The sequence below is a fragment of the Elephas maximus genome, chromosome 12, assembly GCF_024166365.1.
Source record: "Elephas maximus indicus isolate mEleMax1 chromosome 12, mEleMax1 primary haplotype, whole genome shotgun sequence".
In the NCBI taxonomy this organism is placed as follows: Eukaryota; Metazoa; Chordata; class Mammalia; order Proboscidea; family Elephantidae; genus Elephas; species Elephas maximus.
In genome coordinates, this window is record NC_064830.1 from 98767956 (window position 1) to 98783181 (window position 15226).

The window sequence follows — 15226 nt, forward strand, 5'->3', positions numbered from 1 at the left end:
AACAGAACAAAGAAAACCCTATTTCCAAACGGAGCCACATCCACAGGCTTGTTGTTGTGTGCCTTTGAGTGATTCCAACTCATAGCAACTCATGTGACAGAGAGCTGCCCCACAGGGTTTTCTAGGCTGTAATCTTTACAGAAACAGATTGCCAGGTCTTTCCTCCCATGGAGCTGCTGGGTGTGTTCAAACCACTGACCTTTTGTTTAGCGGTTGAGCGCTTCAATGTTGCACCACTAGGCTCCTTATTCACAGGTATAGGGGTTAGGATTCCAGCGCATATTTGGGGGGACACAGTTCAGTCCGTAACACTGTGCGTCATGATTCAGAGGACCTCGGAGCCCTGGGGGATGGTAAGTGCCACAGGCACTGCCGGGGTTGGGACTGCCTCCCCAGGCTGCAGGGCTCAGCATGTTGCAGCATTTCCTCCAGGAACTGGCTCTAACCCTCCCAGAGCTCCAGGTGCTGTGCTGCATGGGCGGAGGGTGGATGTGAGCAAAACAGGCCAGTGTCATTGGGGGGAAACTTCTGATCTTTCTGGTGACCTCATCCTCCCCGCCCTCTCCACCAGAGGGACTTGATAGCAGCCAGTCCCTTGCTGCCTGGTTCCCTCCCTCCATGGGGAGTCCTGTCTGTGCAGTGATCTGCAGCCTGGAGGTGCAGTGGGCACCGGATATTTTTGGCTAACTTAGTTTGCAAAAGGAGTCCCTGGGTGGTACAAATGGTTGAATGCTCAGTTTATTTATTTAGTTTACAAAGTGCCGTGGAAAACAGCCCTCTATGTGGGGAAAAAAAAAAATTTTTTTTTTTTTTTTTTTTTTGTGTGTTTGTGGGAGATTGTTCTTTTCCCTTCTCTGTGAGGCTTAGCTGAGAGTGCAGGGGTTGTCTTTTCTTACTCTTGCACATGGACTACCCCAACTCTTCCATCCATTCACTGCACTTTATTTTAAAACCCAACCAAACCCACTGCATGTCTGGCAAGCTGACAGACAGGTGGGGGAAGACAAACTTAAAAAAAAAAAATCCCAAGCAGGAGAGCAGTGGGATGCAGACCCCAAATTCTCATAAGACCAGACTTAATGGTCTGACTGTGACTAGAAGGGCTCCGGTGGTCATGGCCCCCAGACCTTCTGTTGGCCCAGGACAGGAACCATTCCTGAAGCCAACTCTTCAGACATGGATTGGACTGGACAATGGGTTGGAGAGGGATGCTGGTGAGGAGTAAGCTTCTTGGATCAGGTGGACTCTTAAGACTATGTTGGCATCTCCTGCCTGGAGGGGAGATGAGAGGGTGGAGGGGGTTAGAAGCTGGCGAAATGGACACGAAAAGAGAGAGTGGAGGGAGAGAGCAGGCTGTCTCATTAGAAAAATAAAAAGTTATGGGAAGAGTAATTGGGAGTGTGTAGCAAGGTGTATGTGGGTTTTTGTGTGAGAGACTGACTTGATTTGTAAACTTTCACTTAAAGCACAATAAAAATTATTAAGAAAAAAAAAATCCAAACCCATTGCCATTGAGTTGATTCCGACTCATAGCGACACTATAAGACAGAGGAGAACTGCCCACAGGGTTTCCAAGGCTGTAATCTTTAAGGGAGCAGAGTGCCATATCTTTCTCCCATGGTATGGCTGGTGGGTTGGAACCACTGACCTTTGGTTAGCAGCTTAGCATTTAACCAGTGTGCCACCAGGGCTCGTTTTATTTTAAGAAGAGGATTAAATAAACATTCTATTACAATGTCTCAGTCGGAATTGACTCGCTGGCTCTGGGTTTGGTTTGGTTTTGGTTATTACAATGTCATAATCATTGTGTTTGAAGAAGACTGAAAAACCTGCTGCTGTTGAGTCGATTCTGACTCATAGCGACCCTATAGGACAGAGTAGAACTGCCCCATAAGGTTTCCAAGGAGCAGCTGGTGGATTCAACCTGCTGATCTTTTGGTTAGCAGCCGTAGCTCTTAACCACTACGCCACCAGGGCTTTCGTGTGACGCCCTACAAAACAAGGCTTTTAATTTAATTCTCAACTGTAGCCAATAGAAAAATCAAGACGAGAGTTGAAGTGGAAAATTGCTAGCAACTCCCTTCTGTCCTTGTATAAATAGATGTGTGCATGGGTGTGTTATGTGCTATGTACACACATACACACAGGCCAGATTTCTATCTTAATCTCCATACCTGTTTGATGTACTGGTACCAACACTATGGCTGGCACCACTTGGCGGGAAGAATTGAATGGCAAGTGAGCATGGCTGCGCAACTTGAATGTAATCAATGCCACTGAATTGTACATGTAGAAACTCGAATTGTTATATGTTTTTCTGTGTGTATTCTCAACCACAACCACAAAAAAAATTATAAAAAATGTAATTGAATGGCATCTGACATATGGAACCAATATGAAAATATACACAACAGAACTTACACCCATTCAGCAATGTTTGTGTGTCTAGTTCATTGACGTGGTTACGTACTTCACGCTGTGTCAGCATTCTCCTCATCTCTGCCCACGTTGTTTCACCACCCTTAACTCGGACTATGCCCCTCACAGGTCTCGTCTGTGCTTTAGTTACTGTTGTCCATCTAATTCCATGTAAATAATTATTAAATGAGCTAAATTGTTGTTTAGTTTAAAGATGGCTTCATGGGATATTTTGGTTCAGAGCTTAAAGGTTGTCTCCAGACAATAGATTTGGGGGTTCCTTCAGACTCCATAGATCCAGTAAGTCCGGTTTCCAATAAGAATTTTAAATCCTGTTCATATGGAACCAAATTTTAAAGAGTGGGAGGGGGAAAACCCTTAAAAGCCAGCCTGATTCTTCTAAAAACATTTCATGGACTCTAAGCCGGATGTGGGCGAGAGGACTACAGGCCCACACGTGCACTTGTGGGTGGCTGTGGTACCTGTGAGGTTTGAGAAAACTTGGAAAATGATCCCACAGCATCACCTGCCTGGTGAATGCCTTGTGCATCTCTCCATAAATCTGACCCATGTCCTTTGTTTTGGAAAACATCTACTTGACTCGGGGACTCTCTCCTACACAGCTAGCTAGTTCAGCGTGAACGGGGCACTGAGCCTCTCCCTGGCTGACTTGGGGGGTTCCTCCTCAGGGTGGCTGAGCTGTGTCATGTCTTTGCAGCCTCCGCGGGATGAGAGCCTGAACGGTCTCCTTGTGGGGTACAGGATCTACTACCGGGAGCTGGAGTACGAGGCTGGGCCCGGCACCGAGGTCAAGACGGTGAAGAGCCCTTCTGCCTTGAGAGCCGAGCTCACAGGTGACAGGCGTCTTCCCCTCCCCCGCCTCACAGGGCCCTTACCAAGTGCCTGCTCTGGGCAAGTCTCCATGGGGAATTCTGTGGGACAAGGGGCAAGAGGCAGCCCTGCCCTTAAGGTGCCTACAGTGATGAGGGTGGGCAGTTATCACGGTGACTCTTAGCTGCGCCAGTTGCCATCGTGTCAGCTCTGACTCCTGGTGCCTCCATGTGTGTCGGAGTAGAACTGTGCTCCATGGGGTTTTCACTGGCTGATTTTGGAAGTAGATCACCAGGCTTTCCTTCTGAGGTTCCTCTGGGTGGACTCGAATCTCCAACTTTTCAGTTAGCAGCTGAGCACATTCACTGTTTGTACCACTTAGGGACTCCTTGGAGCTGCACAGCCAGGTAGAATGTGATGGGGCCAGTGAGGGGGCAGAAAACAGAGCCAGTGCTTTGGGGCTTCCAATGTGTCCTCACTGCTCAGAAAAGCACCACATCTGGTGGACGGGCAGGGGAGGTTCAGTGGAGGAGGAACTCTTTGAGACAGATTTTATGGAAAGCAGGGCTTCACGGGGGACATGAAGGAAAAGGCGTTGCGTGCAGAAAGCACAGCATGGATGAGTGGACCAGGGCAGGAAGGCGCCAGACTGGGGAGGGGCAGGTGGTGGGCTGGCCCAAGGCCCAGCAGAGGGCTGGTGGGAGCACAGAGGCAGGGCTGGGTTAGAGGCTGGGCCCTGTGTATGGGCAGGGGTCTGTTCTGATGTCGCTGGAGGTCTCATTAGAATAGGAGGGGTGGCTGTGCTGCTGCCAAGTGGAGAGGGTCTGGAGGATGAGATGGAGGAAGGGGTTCCACTAGTAGATGGGTGGGTTCCACGGGCATTGGGGCTCCCCTGTTCAGTGTCAGCCAGCTCCCCCAAGGTCTCTGGCTGGGCCCCAGCAGTGGTTTCTGCTGCCAGTGAGACGGTGTACAGAGCTGCTGGACAAGCCACCCTCTTCCACCTCTCCTCTCTCAGAAGGAGGGTGACAATGGTTCCATTTTCCATGATACCAAATGGTGGCACTGAAAATGCCTTCTGCTGCACAAGGTTCTCAGCCTGGGGACAGGGAGAGAGCCACTTGGTGGCAGCATACACCTTCCATTGTGTCAGGAGGCTCTGCTTCTGGCCCAGGCGCAGCTGGTGTCTGCAAGGTTCCAGGGCTCTCTGGGCAAGGGTAGTGGGTGGGGCCATGCTTACACAGCCCTTCCCCGCTGGGAGAGAGGTGGCAGCAGATGTTGGCCCTGCACCGACATGTAGGGTGAAAGATTATGTTCACTGTCCAGTGCTCCCTTGCACACGCAGTCACTGTCTGTCTGATGACCAGGCAGCAGCCAGCACCTCCCTGGGCTTCGCAGCAAAATCACATCAAAACAAAAGGCCTCCTCAATGTGGCTATTTTATGAGCCTGGCTCTGTTGCTCTTCAGTTTGGCATCTGCTCGTCCTTTTCAGAGCAGAGTGTCCCCCTAAGTGTGAGTCGGCTGACCATGCGCCTACCGCTGAGCCTCTGGGAAAGCCACAGCCAGGAGAAACCAATGCCCTCTCTTTTCCGGCTTTGCTTTGCACTATGCCAAGCTAAATGCTAGTTCGCTCCATTTGATCGGAGGATAAGCGCCTCTACCCGCTTGAAGACTGGAGCCCCCTGCTTTATGAAGACTTGCATCACCTCTGTGGGTGGGTGATGGGGCGCAGGGTGGAGGCAGGGGTCCAGGCCCTGTGGCACATCACCCGCAACAGCCGTCCCGCTTGGTAACTGGCTTTCTGCTTTGCTTGCCCCTAATAGCCCACAGCAGCTTCAAGACCGTGAACAGCACCTCCACATTAACCACGTACGAATTAACACGTAAGTGTATGTCCGCGGCTCCAGCCACTTGGAGAGCAGCTCTGCATCCAGAATTCCCCCTCTCACTCACTCCTGTTCAGATACCAAAAGCAACCAGCAGGCAGGAATGGAAACTTCTGGAAACAGATGTTGGAAATGGGTGGGAGTGGGGTGTTACTGACACCTGATTTTCATAGTTTGGGACAAAAAGAAAAGGATAGGGAGGGTTTTCTCTCTGGCTCATTTCAAGTTTAACCAAACACATGTTTCCCTTTGATCCTTGCTGGGGAGGGGCTCTAGGCACCAAGGAGGGAGCCCCAAACCTGACTGTCTTCAATGAGAACTTGGATGGCAGCATATAGAAAATGCGTGGGGGCAGGGGAGGGCTAGGAGTTCCCCTTCTGAGTTCCTACTCTGTACGGGGTTCTTCAAGGGGCTTGGTGAACACCCTCCCATTTCATCCTCGCTGCCACAAATGGGGTGAGACTCACCCCAGATCTACTTTCTTCTCTGCACTGTACTGCTTCCCAAAACCTTCCCTCATTCCTCCTTTCTTTGTTCACTCACCCACTGTCTTAGTTATCGAGTGCTGCTATGACAGAAATACCACAAGTGGGTGGCTTTAGCAAACAGAAATTTATTTTCTCACAGAGTCGGAGGCTAGAATTCCAAGTTCAGGATGCTGGTTCTAGGGGAAGGCTTTCTCTCTGTTGGCTCTGGGGGACAGCCTTTGTCTCTTGTCAGTTTCTATCCCTTGGCTCCTTGGTGATCTTCATGTTGTGTGGCATCTGTCTTCCCCCATCTCTGCTTCTTTAATCTGTGCCTTTTCTTTCCCAAAAGAGATTGATTTAAGACACAGCCTACACTAGTGCTGTCTCATTCACATAGCAAAGGAAACCCTGCTCCAAAACAGGATTATAACCACAGGTGTAGTAGGATTTCCAGCATGTATTTTGGGGGGTTACAGTTCAATCCATAACCCCTCTCCCCCGACTCAGTCTCTGTTCACTGCATGCCACCCTGGGCCAGGCACTCTCAAAATGACAGCTCAGTCAAGGAGCAAGTTAGAGAGTTAATAGGCAGACTGGGCCCGAGTGATGATTCAGTAGCTAGATCTCGAGGCAGGCCTTGGAACCCCAGATGATGAATGATGAAAGGGGGGCGCTCTGAGCCTACATGGCCATGCCCACATGTTTCCGTGGACTCCGAGTTAGCCCCTTCTCATGACCCCGCCAGGCCAGCAGGAACCCAGGAGCCTTTCCTGCGTGCTGTGTATAAGGCAGCAGCTCCAGCAATCCCTCCGCTGTCATTTGTGCGGGTCTGAGCAGCCGGACTCCTGACTCAGATACGGGGCGGCACCTTGCACACATTTCTTTGAAGCTGAGAGCAGAAGGGCCTGTAAGCGGGTTCACTGAACCTCCGCTGAGCTAGTAGCTCACTGGGAGGTGAGAAGTTGAAAGCTGTCTGAGTCACCATGCACACAGGCACATAGGGTCCAGAGAAGCAGGCGACTGATGAGGCAGTGTGAACCAGTGGGGGGCCTTCTAGAATGTTCCGGTATGAGGGTCGGTTACTGTCTCAGTGTCTGTTAGTAGAGACCCACACCTGGGCCCCCACCCTGTGTGATTCTGCGTACATGTCTCCTCCACTGTTTTCTTCCCAGGACATTTCATTACAAAAGCAAAAGCCTTGCTTTATTAATGCAGCCCGGGGCCTTACTCCACCTGTTCTTACTTTTTTTTTTTTTCCTCCAAGATACATAATATTTTAATGCAATACTTTAAAAAGTCAGAATTAATGAAGAAACACCCAAATGAACAAAATATCAAAATTTTAAACAAAGACAGGATCAGTATTGCTGATTTTTCCTTTTGCCAATGTGATATGTATCACGCTGTTGTTCAGCTTTCATTAAAACTGCATTTACTGGTATTGCTACTTTTACTTTTTTGTGAACACAGTTACCATTTTTGATTTAACGGAATTCTTGGATACCTGTCAACACTGGTACCCACCTCATTTTTTTTTGTTTGTTTTAACCACTGCTTGGTATTACATAGTGTGGAAGTTTGCTTAAGCATGTGCTTTTATGCATACCCGCTCAGCGGGCATTTGGTTTCTTCCAGTCTTTCAACTCTACAGACAGTGCTGCTGTGAGCATCCTTGTATGTGTTTTGGTTTTAGATAATTCATTCTTGTTGTTATTGAAAATGTACACAACAAAACGTATACCAATTCAACTGTTTCTACATGTACAATTCAGTGACGTTGGTTGCATTCTCTGAGCTGTGCCACCATTCGCACCCTCCTTTCCTAAGTTATTCCTCCCCTGTTAATATAAACTCACTGCCCCGTAAGCTTCCTGTCTAATATTTTGAGTTGCTGTTGTCCCTTTGATCCCATTTAGATAGTTCTTAGAAGAGCAAAATGCTCAAGGCAGATATTTTGTACTGGTTAAACTATTGTCTGGTTTTAGGAAGACTTCAGGGGATAGTTTGGGTTTAAGCTTTGCAGATTATCTCAGGGTAACAGTTTCAGTATGTATGCAGCTTCTATGGCTCCAAAAAGTCTGGATTCTAGAGAAATCAAAATTCTGTTCTATATTTTCTCCCTTTTGATCAGGATTCTTCTGTAGAATCTTTGATCAAAACATTCAGTAATGGCAGCCGGGCACCATCTGGTTCTTCTGGTCTCATGACAAAGGAGGCAGTTGTTCATGGAGGCAAATTGGCCATGCATTCCATCTCTTCCTCCTTTCCCTGACTCTCCTTCTTCCTCTGTTGGTGTATGTGTTTTTACACAACATAAGAGAACAATATGAGCCAGAGACAAATGAGAGATGAATTTATTTAAATAAATAGATTTAGTTCCATAAAAGGTCTTTTACTTCTATGTGTTTTTTTTTTTCCCCCTCAAGTAGGTAACCAAATGTCTCAATATCAGTTATTAGTCTACCTTTTCACCAATGGTTTGAAATGGTGCTCTTACTTTTTTATTTATTTTAAATTTTTTTATTATGATACAAATATATATAACACAAACAGAACGACTGTCACCATGTCAATTCCAACTGATAGCGACCCTATAGGACAGAGGAGAACTGCCCCGTAGTGTTCCCAAGACTGTAACCTTTATGGAAGCAGACTGCCTCCTCTTTCTCCTGCGGAGTGGCTGGTGGGTTCAAAGTGCTGACCTTTTGGCTAGCAGCCGAGCACTTAACCACTGTGCCACCAGGGGTCCTATATAACATATTTGCCACCTTAATGTTTTTTTACATGTATAATTCAGTGACGCTGATTATATTAATCATATCATGCAGCAATAACGTTTGCCAAGTTTTCCATCACCCTTAACAGATACTCACTGCTTCCTAAACAATGACGCCATCTTTCCCCCTCCATCCCGCCCCTGGTAACCACTGAGAAACTTTGGTCTCTGTGCCTTTGCCTATTCCAGATGTTTCATGTAAGTGGGAGCCTACAATACTTGTCCTTTTGTAATTGACTTTCTTCATTCAGCATGGTGTTTTCAAGGTTCTGGCGTTCTTTATTTTAGGGATAGCTTCTGGGCCAACAGGCAAGCCCAGATCAGGTTCTGTGATTGAAATCCTTTGCCTGAAGGGCAGGAACCCGCAGCTGCCTCCTGCCCTAAATCTAGAATAGATGACTCCGTGTGCTCTTCCATAGTGTGGTGCTTGATCAATAGCCGGTATGGGGCAGAGCGATGCTCCTCTGTGCAGAGTGACAGGCATGGCATAGTCTTCTCTGTGAAACAGCCTAGTCCCCTCGCCCGCCCGCCTCCCTCTCCCCCCAGGGTTTGCCGACCCCTCAGTGGGCGTGTTCACTGGGAAGTGTTAAGGATGTTTGGGAGGTGATTCTGGTGCACACTGACGCCTGTCTCGTCTGACCCTGCAGATCTGAAGAAATACAGACGCTACGAGGTGATCCTGACTGCCTATAACATCATCGGTGAAAGCCCCGCCAGCGCGCCTGTGGAGGTCTTTGTGGGTGAGGCCGGTAAGCCTGGGTGGGAGAGGTCATGGCAGGGGAGGCCATGGTGACTCGAGCTGCCAGGCGTTCCGTGGGCATGTGCCTCATGTCAAGCAGTGCCCCCCTTAGGGGAAGACACATGGAACTGGTGGAGTTGGAAGGGCTCACTGGCCCTGGTTGGGAGAGGCTGGCTCGACTGAGAGCTTTAACTTCTTAACAGAGAGGGAATGATCAAGGGCAGTGGTGGTTCAGGGGCAGAATTCTGGCCTTCCATGCAGGAGGCTTAAGTTCAATTCCTGGCCAATGCGCCACCTACGCAGCCACCACCTGTCTGTCACTGGAGGCTTGTGTGTTGCTATGATCCTGAACAGATTTCAGTGGAGCTTCCAGAATAAGATGGACTAGGAAGAAAGGCCTGGCGATCTACTTCCAAAAATCAGCCAATGAAAACCCTGTGGACCAATGTGCAGCTGATCATGGGGGTGGCACAGGACCAGGCAGCATTTCATTCTGTTGTGCACGGGGTCACCATGAATCGGGCCAACTTGATGGTACCTAACAAGTGAATGATCGAGTCCTGCTATGGTTTATTTAATATCTGAAGTCATCATATTTATCATTCCTTGCTGTATGATACAGGTCCCCTGAGATGAGTCATTAACTCAGCTGGCATTACTTGGGCAGTAGCCCCAGCCACCTGAGTCAGCCTGCTGTCCTGGTAATACAGCCCCTTCTCCGGGTCTCAGAAAGCTACACTAGATCCTATGTAGCCAAGCTGTGACTCATAAATTTGCCTCAAGGAACCATCCCATGGTGGGGCTAAATCACAGTGAGACAAATGTTGTATTTTCAGACCCGATGGTGCCTCCCTCCTCCTCCTCAGTCTTGAGCTGCAGTGCACCACTCTGGCCTGGGGGGTTGTGTCCGCAGACCCCCCACACTGGCTGACAGTTTCAGGGGCTTTCTGAGGCTGGTGCATAGCACCATGTTGCTGCACAGATTTAGAAGGATGATGTGGCAGGCCCCGAGGATAGACCTGGCCTTGTGGGTTGCTCAGCTCAGCAGGGCACCAAGGTTCTGACTGTGTGGCCAGCAGACAGGAGCACATTGCCTGGCCTCTTGCAATGGGAAGAGGTCATTCTTAAAGACCAATCAGTAGTGCTGAAGTGTTTTCTGGAATGGTCCAACAATATTTGAATGCAAGTGAGCATGAGATGAGACCCCTGATGCCTGCATTGTGTCTGCCTCTGGCTTTACACAAACACCTGTCCAAGGTGATTACTCAGAGCCTGTGGGTAGGGGCTGGCTTCGGGCCCACTGAGGCAGAGGCGGAGCATGGTAGGGGAGGGAGCTTCCAGTGCTGTTGGGGGAGCTGCTGCGGTAGGATCAAGGTCTCCAGGCAGAGTTCCAGCACCTGGTCCCTTGTTGGCAGCCAAGTTGGGGGGACCATCCCAGTGGGCTCAGGAGCAGCACAGTAGGTGATCTGAGGCCTGTGGTCCCTGCGCCCCAGCAGGTGGTAACACATGGTGCTCTGTTGCCGGTTAGCCTGGACTTCAGGAATAAGTTCGGGGACTCTGGGCAGAGACTGGGTTCTGGGCAGGGACTGGTTATTTGATAACAGCACGTGAGGGGTTGAGGGTCCCCATACTGGGGCCAGGCCATCACCACCCCGCATGGACCCTGAGCTCTAGCTCTGGGTCTGTATTCTTAAAGGATGCTGAGCCAGGACGGGGCCTCTGGGGGGAGCGGAGTGCAGAGGAGGCGGCAAAATTCATGTCCACGTGGTAACTCAGGAACTGACCTTATCTGGAAATAGACTCTTTGCAGATGTGATTATTTAAGGATTGAGATGAAATCACACTGGATGAGGGTGGGCTCTAAATGCAATGACCAGCTTGTCCTTACAAAGAAGGGCACAGACACAGAGAAAGGATGGCCATATGAAGGCGGAGGCAGCAATTGGAGAGTGATGCTGCCACAAGCCAAGGAACACCAAGGAATGCTGGGAGGCACCAGAAACTGGGAGAGAGGTCTAGAAGAGATTCTCCCTCAGAGCCCGCAGAAGGAATCAACACGGCCGACACCCTGAATTCAAACTTTTTTTCCAACCATCACTACTATTTATTTCCAAAACTTCTTTATCACCCCAAACAGAAACTCAGTACCCACTAAGCAATAACTCTTCAGTTCTCTCTCCCCCAGCCCTGGTGTATATTATATACCAGGCCACAGTTCTCAGTGGTCTGGCAGTTGTATAATGTTGTGATCACTTCCCTGTTGAGATTCGATATGTGATCACCCCCATGATGGGATCTGCTGTGAGTAGCCAATCAGTTGAAAGGGAGTTTCCTCAGGTGTGTGGCCTGCATAGAATATAAGTGAACATTCTGGCAAGGTTTAGGGGCTTCTTGCTTGTGCTGGATCCTGCAGCTGGCTCCTGTTCATCTGACCTTTGGTTCTTGGGACTTGAGCTAGCAGCTTACCTTCGGTCTTGCCTGTCGATCTTGGGATTCATCAATCTTCATAGCCTGCGGGCAAGAGTCCTGCTCTCTGACCTCCTGATCTTGGGTTTGCTGCTATGTGAATCAGGAGAAGCCTCTATCTTGACCCACGGACTTGGACATTCCAGCCTTTACAACCTTGTGAGCCATTTCCTTGATATAAATCTCTAGGTATATATTTATAGGCTTTTCTGGTTTTGCTTCTGTAGAGAACCCAGCCTAAGACAGCTTCCCATTCAGAAACCTGGCAAATATTCACATGGATTTTGTTCTGAATTTTAATTTTTTTTTTTTTAGTTAAAATCTTTTATTTTTAATTAAAATTAAAAAAAAAATTAAACTCTTTAATTCACCTGGAATTTATTTTGGTGTCTGGCATGAAAATAACTTCTAAATAGACTGCGTGTTTCCAGAAAAGTAGCTTTCTTCTTCAACACCATGTATAGAAAGTCCTGTTTTTGTGCTGTATCTTAAGCAGGTTTTAAATTCTTGCATTTAATCAAGTCTGTCCAAGAGCTCTTCCTGGTGTCTTTGCTACCACCCTGGGACCACCAAACCTTTCATTTATATTGTGTTACTAAACATTTTTCAAGTTTAGTAGAGCTTATCCTTTTCTCTTCTTTTCCGAAATTTCTTGGCCATTCTGTGAACTTCGTGATCATTTTGGCAAGCTTTCACAAGAACAAATTCTACTGGGATTTTGATGGGAAGTGCATTAAATCATAAAGTGGTTTGGAAATTTGTGCCGAGGTCTTCGTTCTAATCAAGTGTCCTTTCAGGAGCACGGACGGTCTCTCCTCTTGCGCCTCTCAGTGGAGCTGGTTGTGTTCTCTGTACCAGGGCTGAATGTTGTTCCACGGAATCACCCCCAGCAGTTTAATGGTGGTTGTTGCTGTGAACCACATATTCTAACTACTTGCACCTGCTCTGCCCACAGCTGATGGGACCCTAAGGCTCAAGCTGACCTTATCCTTGGGGCACATTAAATATTTGTTGTTGTTGTTGTTGGGTGCCATTGATTCCGACTCATAGCGACCCTGTGTGACAGAATAGAACTGCGCCATAGGGTTTCCTGGAAACCATGGTGGCATAGTGGTCAAGTGCTACGGCTGCTAAACAAAAGTTCAGCAGTTCCAATGCACCAGGCACTACTTGGAAACTCTATGGAGCAGTTCTGCCCTGTCCTGTAGGGTTGTTATGAGCGGAAATCCACTCAATGGTAACGAGTTTTTGTATAGGGTTTACTAGGCTGTAATCTTTGCCGGAGCAGGTCACCAGATCTTTCTTCCATGGAGCTGCTGGTGAGTTTGAACCACTGACCTGTTAGCATCTGAGCGCTTAACTATTGTGCCACCAGGGCTTTTCATTAAATACTAAACAACAACAGCAAAAAAAAAAAAACCCCAAACCCATTACCACCGAGTCGATTCTGACTCATAGCAAGCCTATAGGACAGAGTGGAACTGTCCCCATAGGGTTCCCAAGAGTAGCTGGTGGAGTCAAACTGCCAATCGTTTCTTTAGCAGCCAAGCTCTTCAAACCACGGTGCCACCAGAGCTCCACATTAAATACTAGCCCAGCAGAAAGAGGCACCTCACTGGTTCTCCAAAAAAGGGAAGGAGGACTTGCCTGGCTCCCAATGTCCAGGGCTTACAATCAGTGTCCAAATGTCCAGAAGTCTTATCTTTGACACCAAAGCTTCTGAAAAGGGAAAAGAGATGGACACGCAGCTCAGTATTTCTAATGATTCCGTCGTTAGCATTTGGGGTGTTTGGCTTATTTTGGTATGTATGTTGCTTTGGAAGACAGAAAAGTATCTTGAAACCATTGACTATTGGTTTGTTGTTTTCTTTTTTAAGAACAAGAAACATATTTGTAGAATGCAGGTTATACCTTTTCTTATAAGTACTCCAAGTTTGTAATTACTTTTGGTTGGAATGAGAGAAAAACAACCAAGTTTCTAGCTGGTTTAGCTCCCCCTAGTGACAAATAAAGCTTAAAAAAAAAAATCCTAGAGCCTAGTAAGTGAAATTAAAAGGATTCAGAGCTCTGCTAGTCTGGAAGCATGTGTTTATAATGAAGAGTGACTGGCAGTTGTTTAAAGGGTAATTCATGTAGTTATTCTGCATCTCATAGCGTTGTGATACCTCATCGCCACCGGTCTAGGTAATAGTTATTAGTGGAACACAAGGTAATGGAGTTATGAAAACCATGGGCAATTTCTCTTGTTTCCATGGCCACAGCTTTACCTGTTGAGGTTAGTAAGCAGCGCTGTAGGTAGAGACGTGGAACTACGTCTGAGCTATCATGAATAATGGCGTGCATTTACTGAGAGCTTGTAAAAAAAAAAAAAAATTTTTTTTTACTATGTGCTGAAGGAGCCCTGGTGGCGCAATGGTTAAGCGATGGGCTGCTAATTGAAAGGTCAGCGGTTTGAACCCACCCAGTGGCTCCTCAGGAAAACAACATAGAAGTCTGCTTCTGTAAAGATTATAGCCTAGAAACCCCTATGGGGCAGTTCTGCTCTGTACCCTATGGGGTCACTATGAGTCAATTTGACAGCACCCAGCAATGACAACAACACTGCATGCTGGACACATACAACATCAGGATCATTGAGGTGGGCATTGCTGTCTCCATGTTACAGGTGCATACCTGGTACCACCTGGCTCAGAGAGGTGCTGGTGTGTCCTGGACCACCCAGCCTCGAAGTGGTGAGGGTTTCCAGGCTCCCCCCACTCTCTGGGGCTAAAGCTGGTGCTTTTTGCTCTGTTAATGCACACACTTGCCATTGCCAAGGAGTTCAGACTCCAGCTTCTCGGGATGCAAGTGCTCTCTGGGGTGGGGGTATCTGCTGCCTGGCCCTGGGTGGGGGACATAGATATGTGCTGAGTGAGTGGAAGATCTGCCCATCCTCTGCCACCATGCCAGAGAGAATTTCAAGATACTTCTTGAAGCACTTTGCCGCTTCTTCGGGCTCTCTCTCTTATATGATCCTTATCCTACCACTCATCCAGGGAGGCCTGCATGGGGAATGAGGCAATTGGTTTTAAAAGCTCTCTTAAAGCCAGTGGGGGTGGAAAATGCCAATAGGGAGGAGAGAGTTGTAAAGGAGGAGGTGAGGGGCAGATGCTCTGAGAACTCAGGGTGCTCCCAGGACTAAAGTCTCAGGGTGCACAGCCAGACAGGGGCCTAGAAGGGGGTCAGAGTAACTGCCCCGGGAGAAGGTGAGAGTGGCCCTGCTAAAAATAAAATAAAACCTGTTGCTGTCGAGTCAGTTCTGACTCATGGTGACCCTGTGTGGTACAGAAAATCACTGAGCTGTAATCTTTACAGAAGCAGATTGCCAGGCCTTTCCTTTGTGGCACTGCTGGGTAGGTTCGAACTGCCAACCTTAGGTTAGTTGTTGAGCACAAACCATTTGGCTACCTAGGAACCATGGCCCTGCTAATCAAAATAAATAAATAAAACCAAGCCTGCTGCCATGAAGTCAATTCTGATTCATGGCGACTCCATGTGGTACAGAGTAGAATTGATCTCCATAAGATTTTCTTGGCTGTACTCTTTAGGGCCAGGCCTTTCTTCTACGGTGCTGCTGGGTGGGTTCTAACTGCCAACCTTTAAGTT

The 15226-nt window shown here is 48.1% G+C and overlaps 1 protein-coding gene across 5 annotated transcripts in view; it reads left to right on the plus strand.

Moving 5' to 3' along the window:
• The window catches only part of SDK1 (sidekick cell adhesion molecule 1), a 1136389-nt gene that overhangs the window by 1048257 nt on the left and 72906 nt on the right, over positions 1-15226 (plus strand). For 4 of the 5 annotated variants that reach the window (XM_049902716.1, XM_049902719.1, XM_049902718.1 and 1 more), the window contains 3 exons: positions 3137-3272; positions 5071-5130; positions 9024-9125. In XM_049902716.1, coding sequence (XP_049758673.1) covers positions 3137-3272; positions 5071-5130; positions 9024-9125 — 298 coding nt within the window. The remainder of the gene's footprint in view (positions 1-3136; positions 3273-5070; positions 5131-9023; positions 9126-15226) is intronic. The other variant, XM_049902717.1, reaches the window with a different exon arrangement.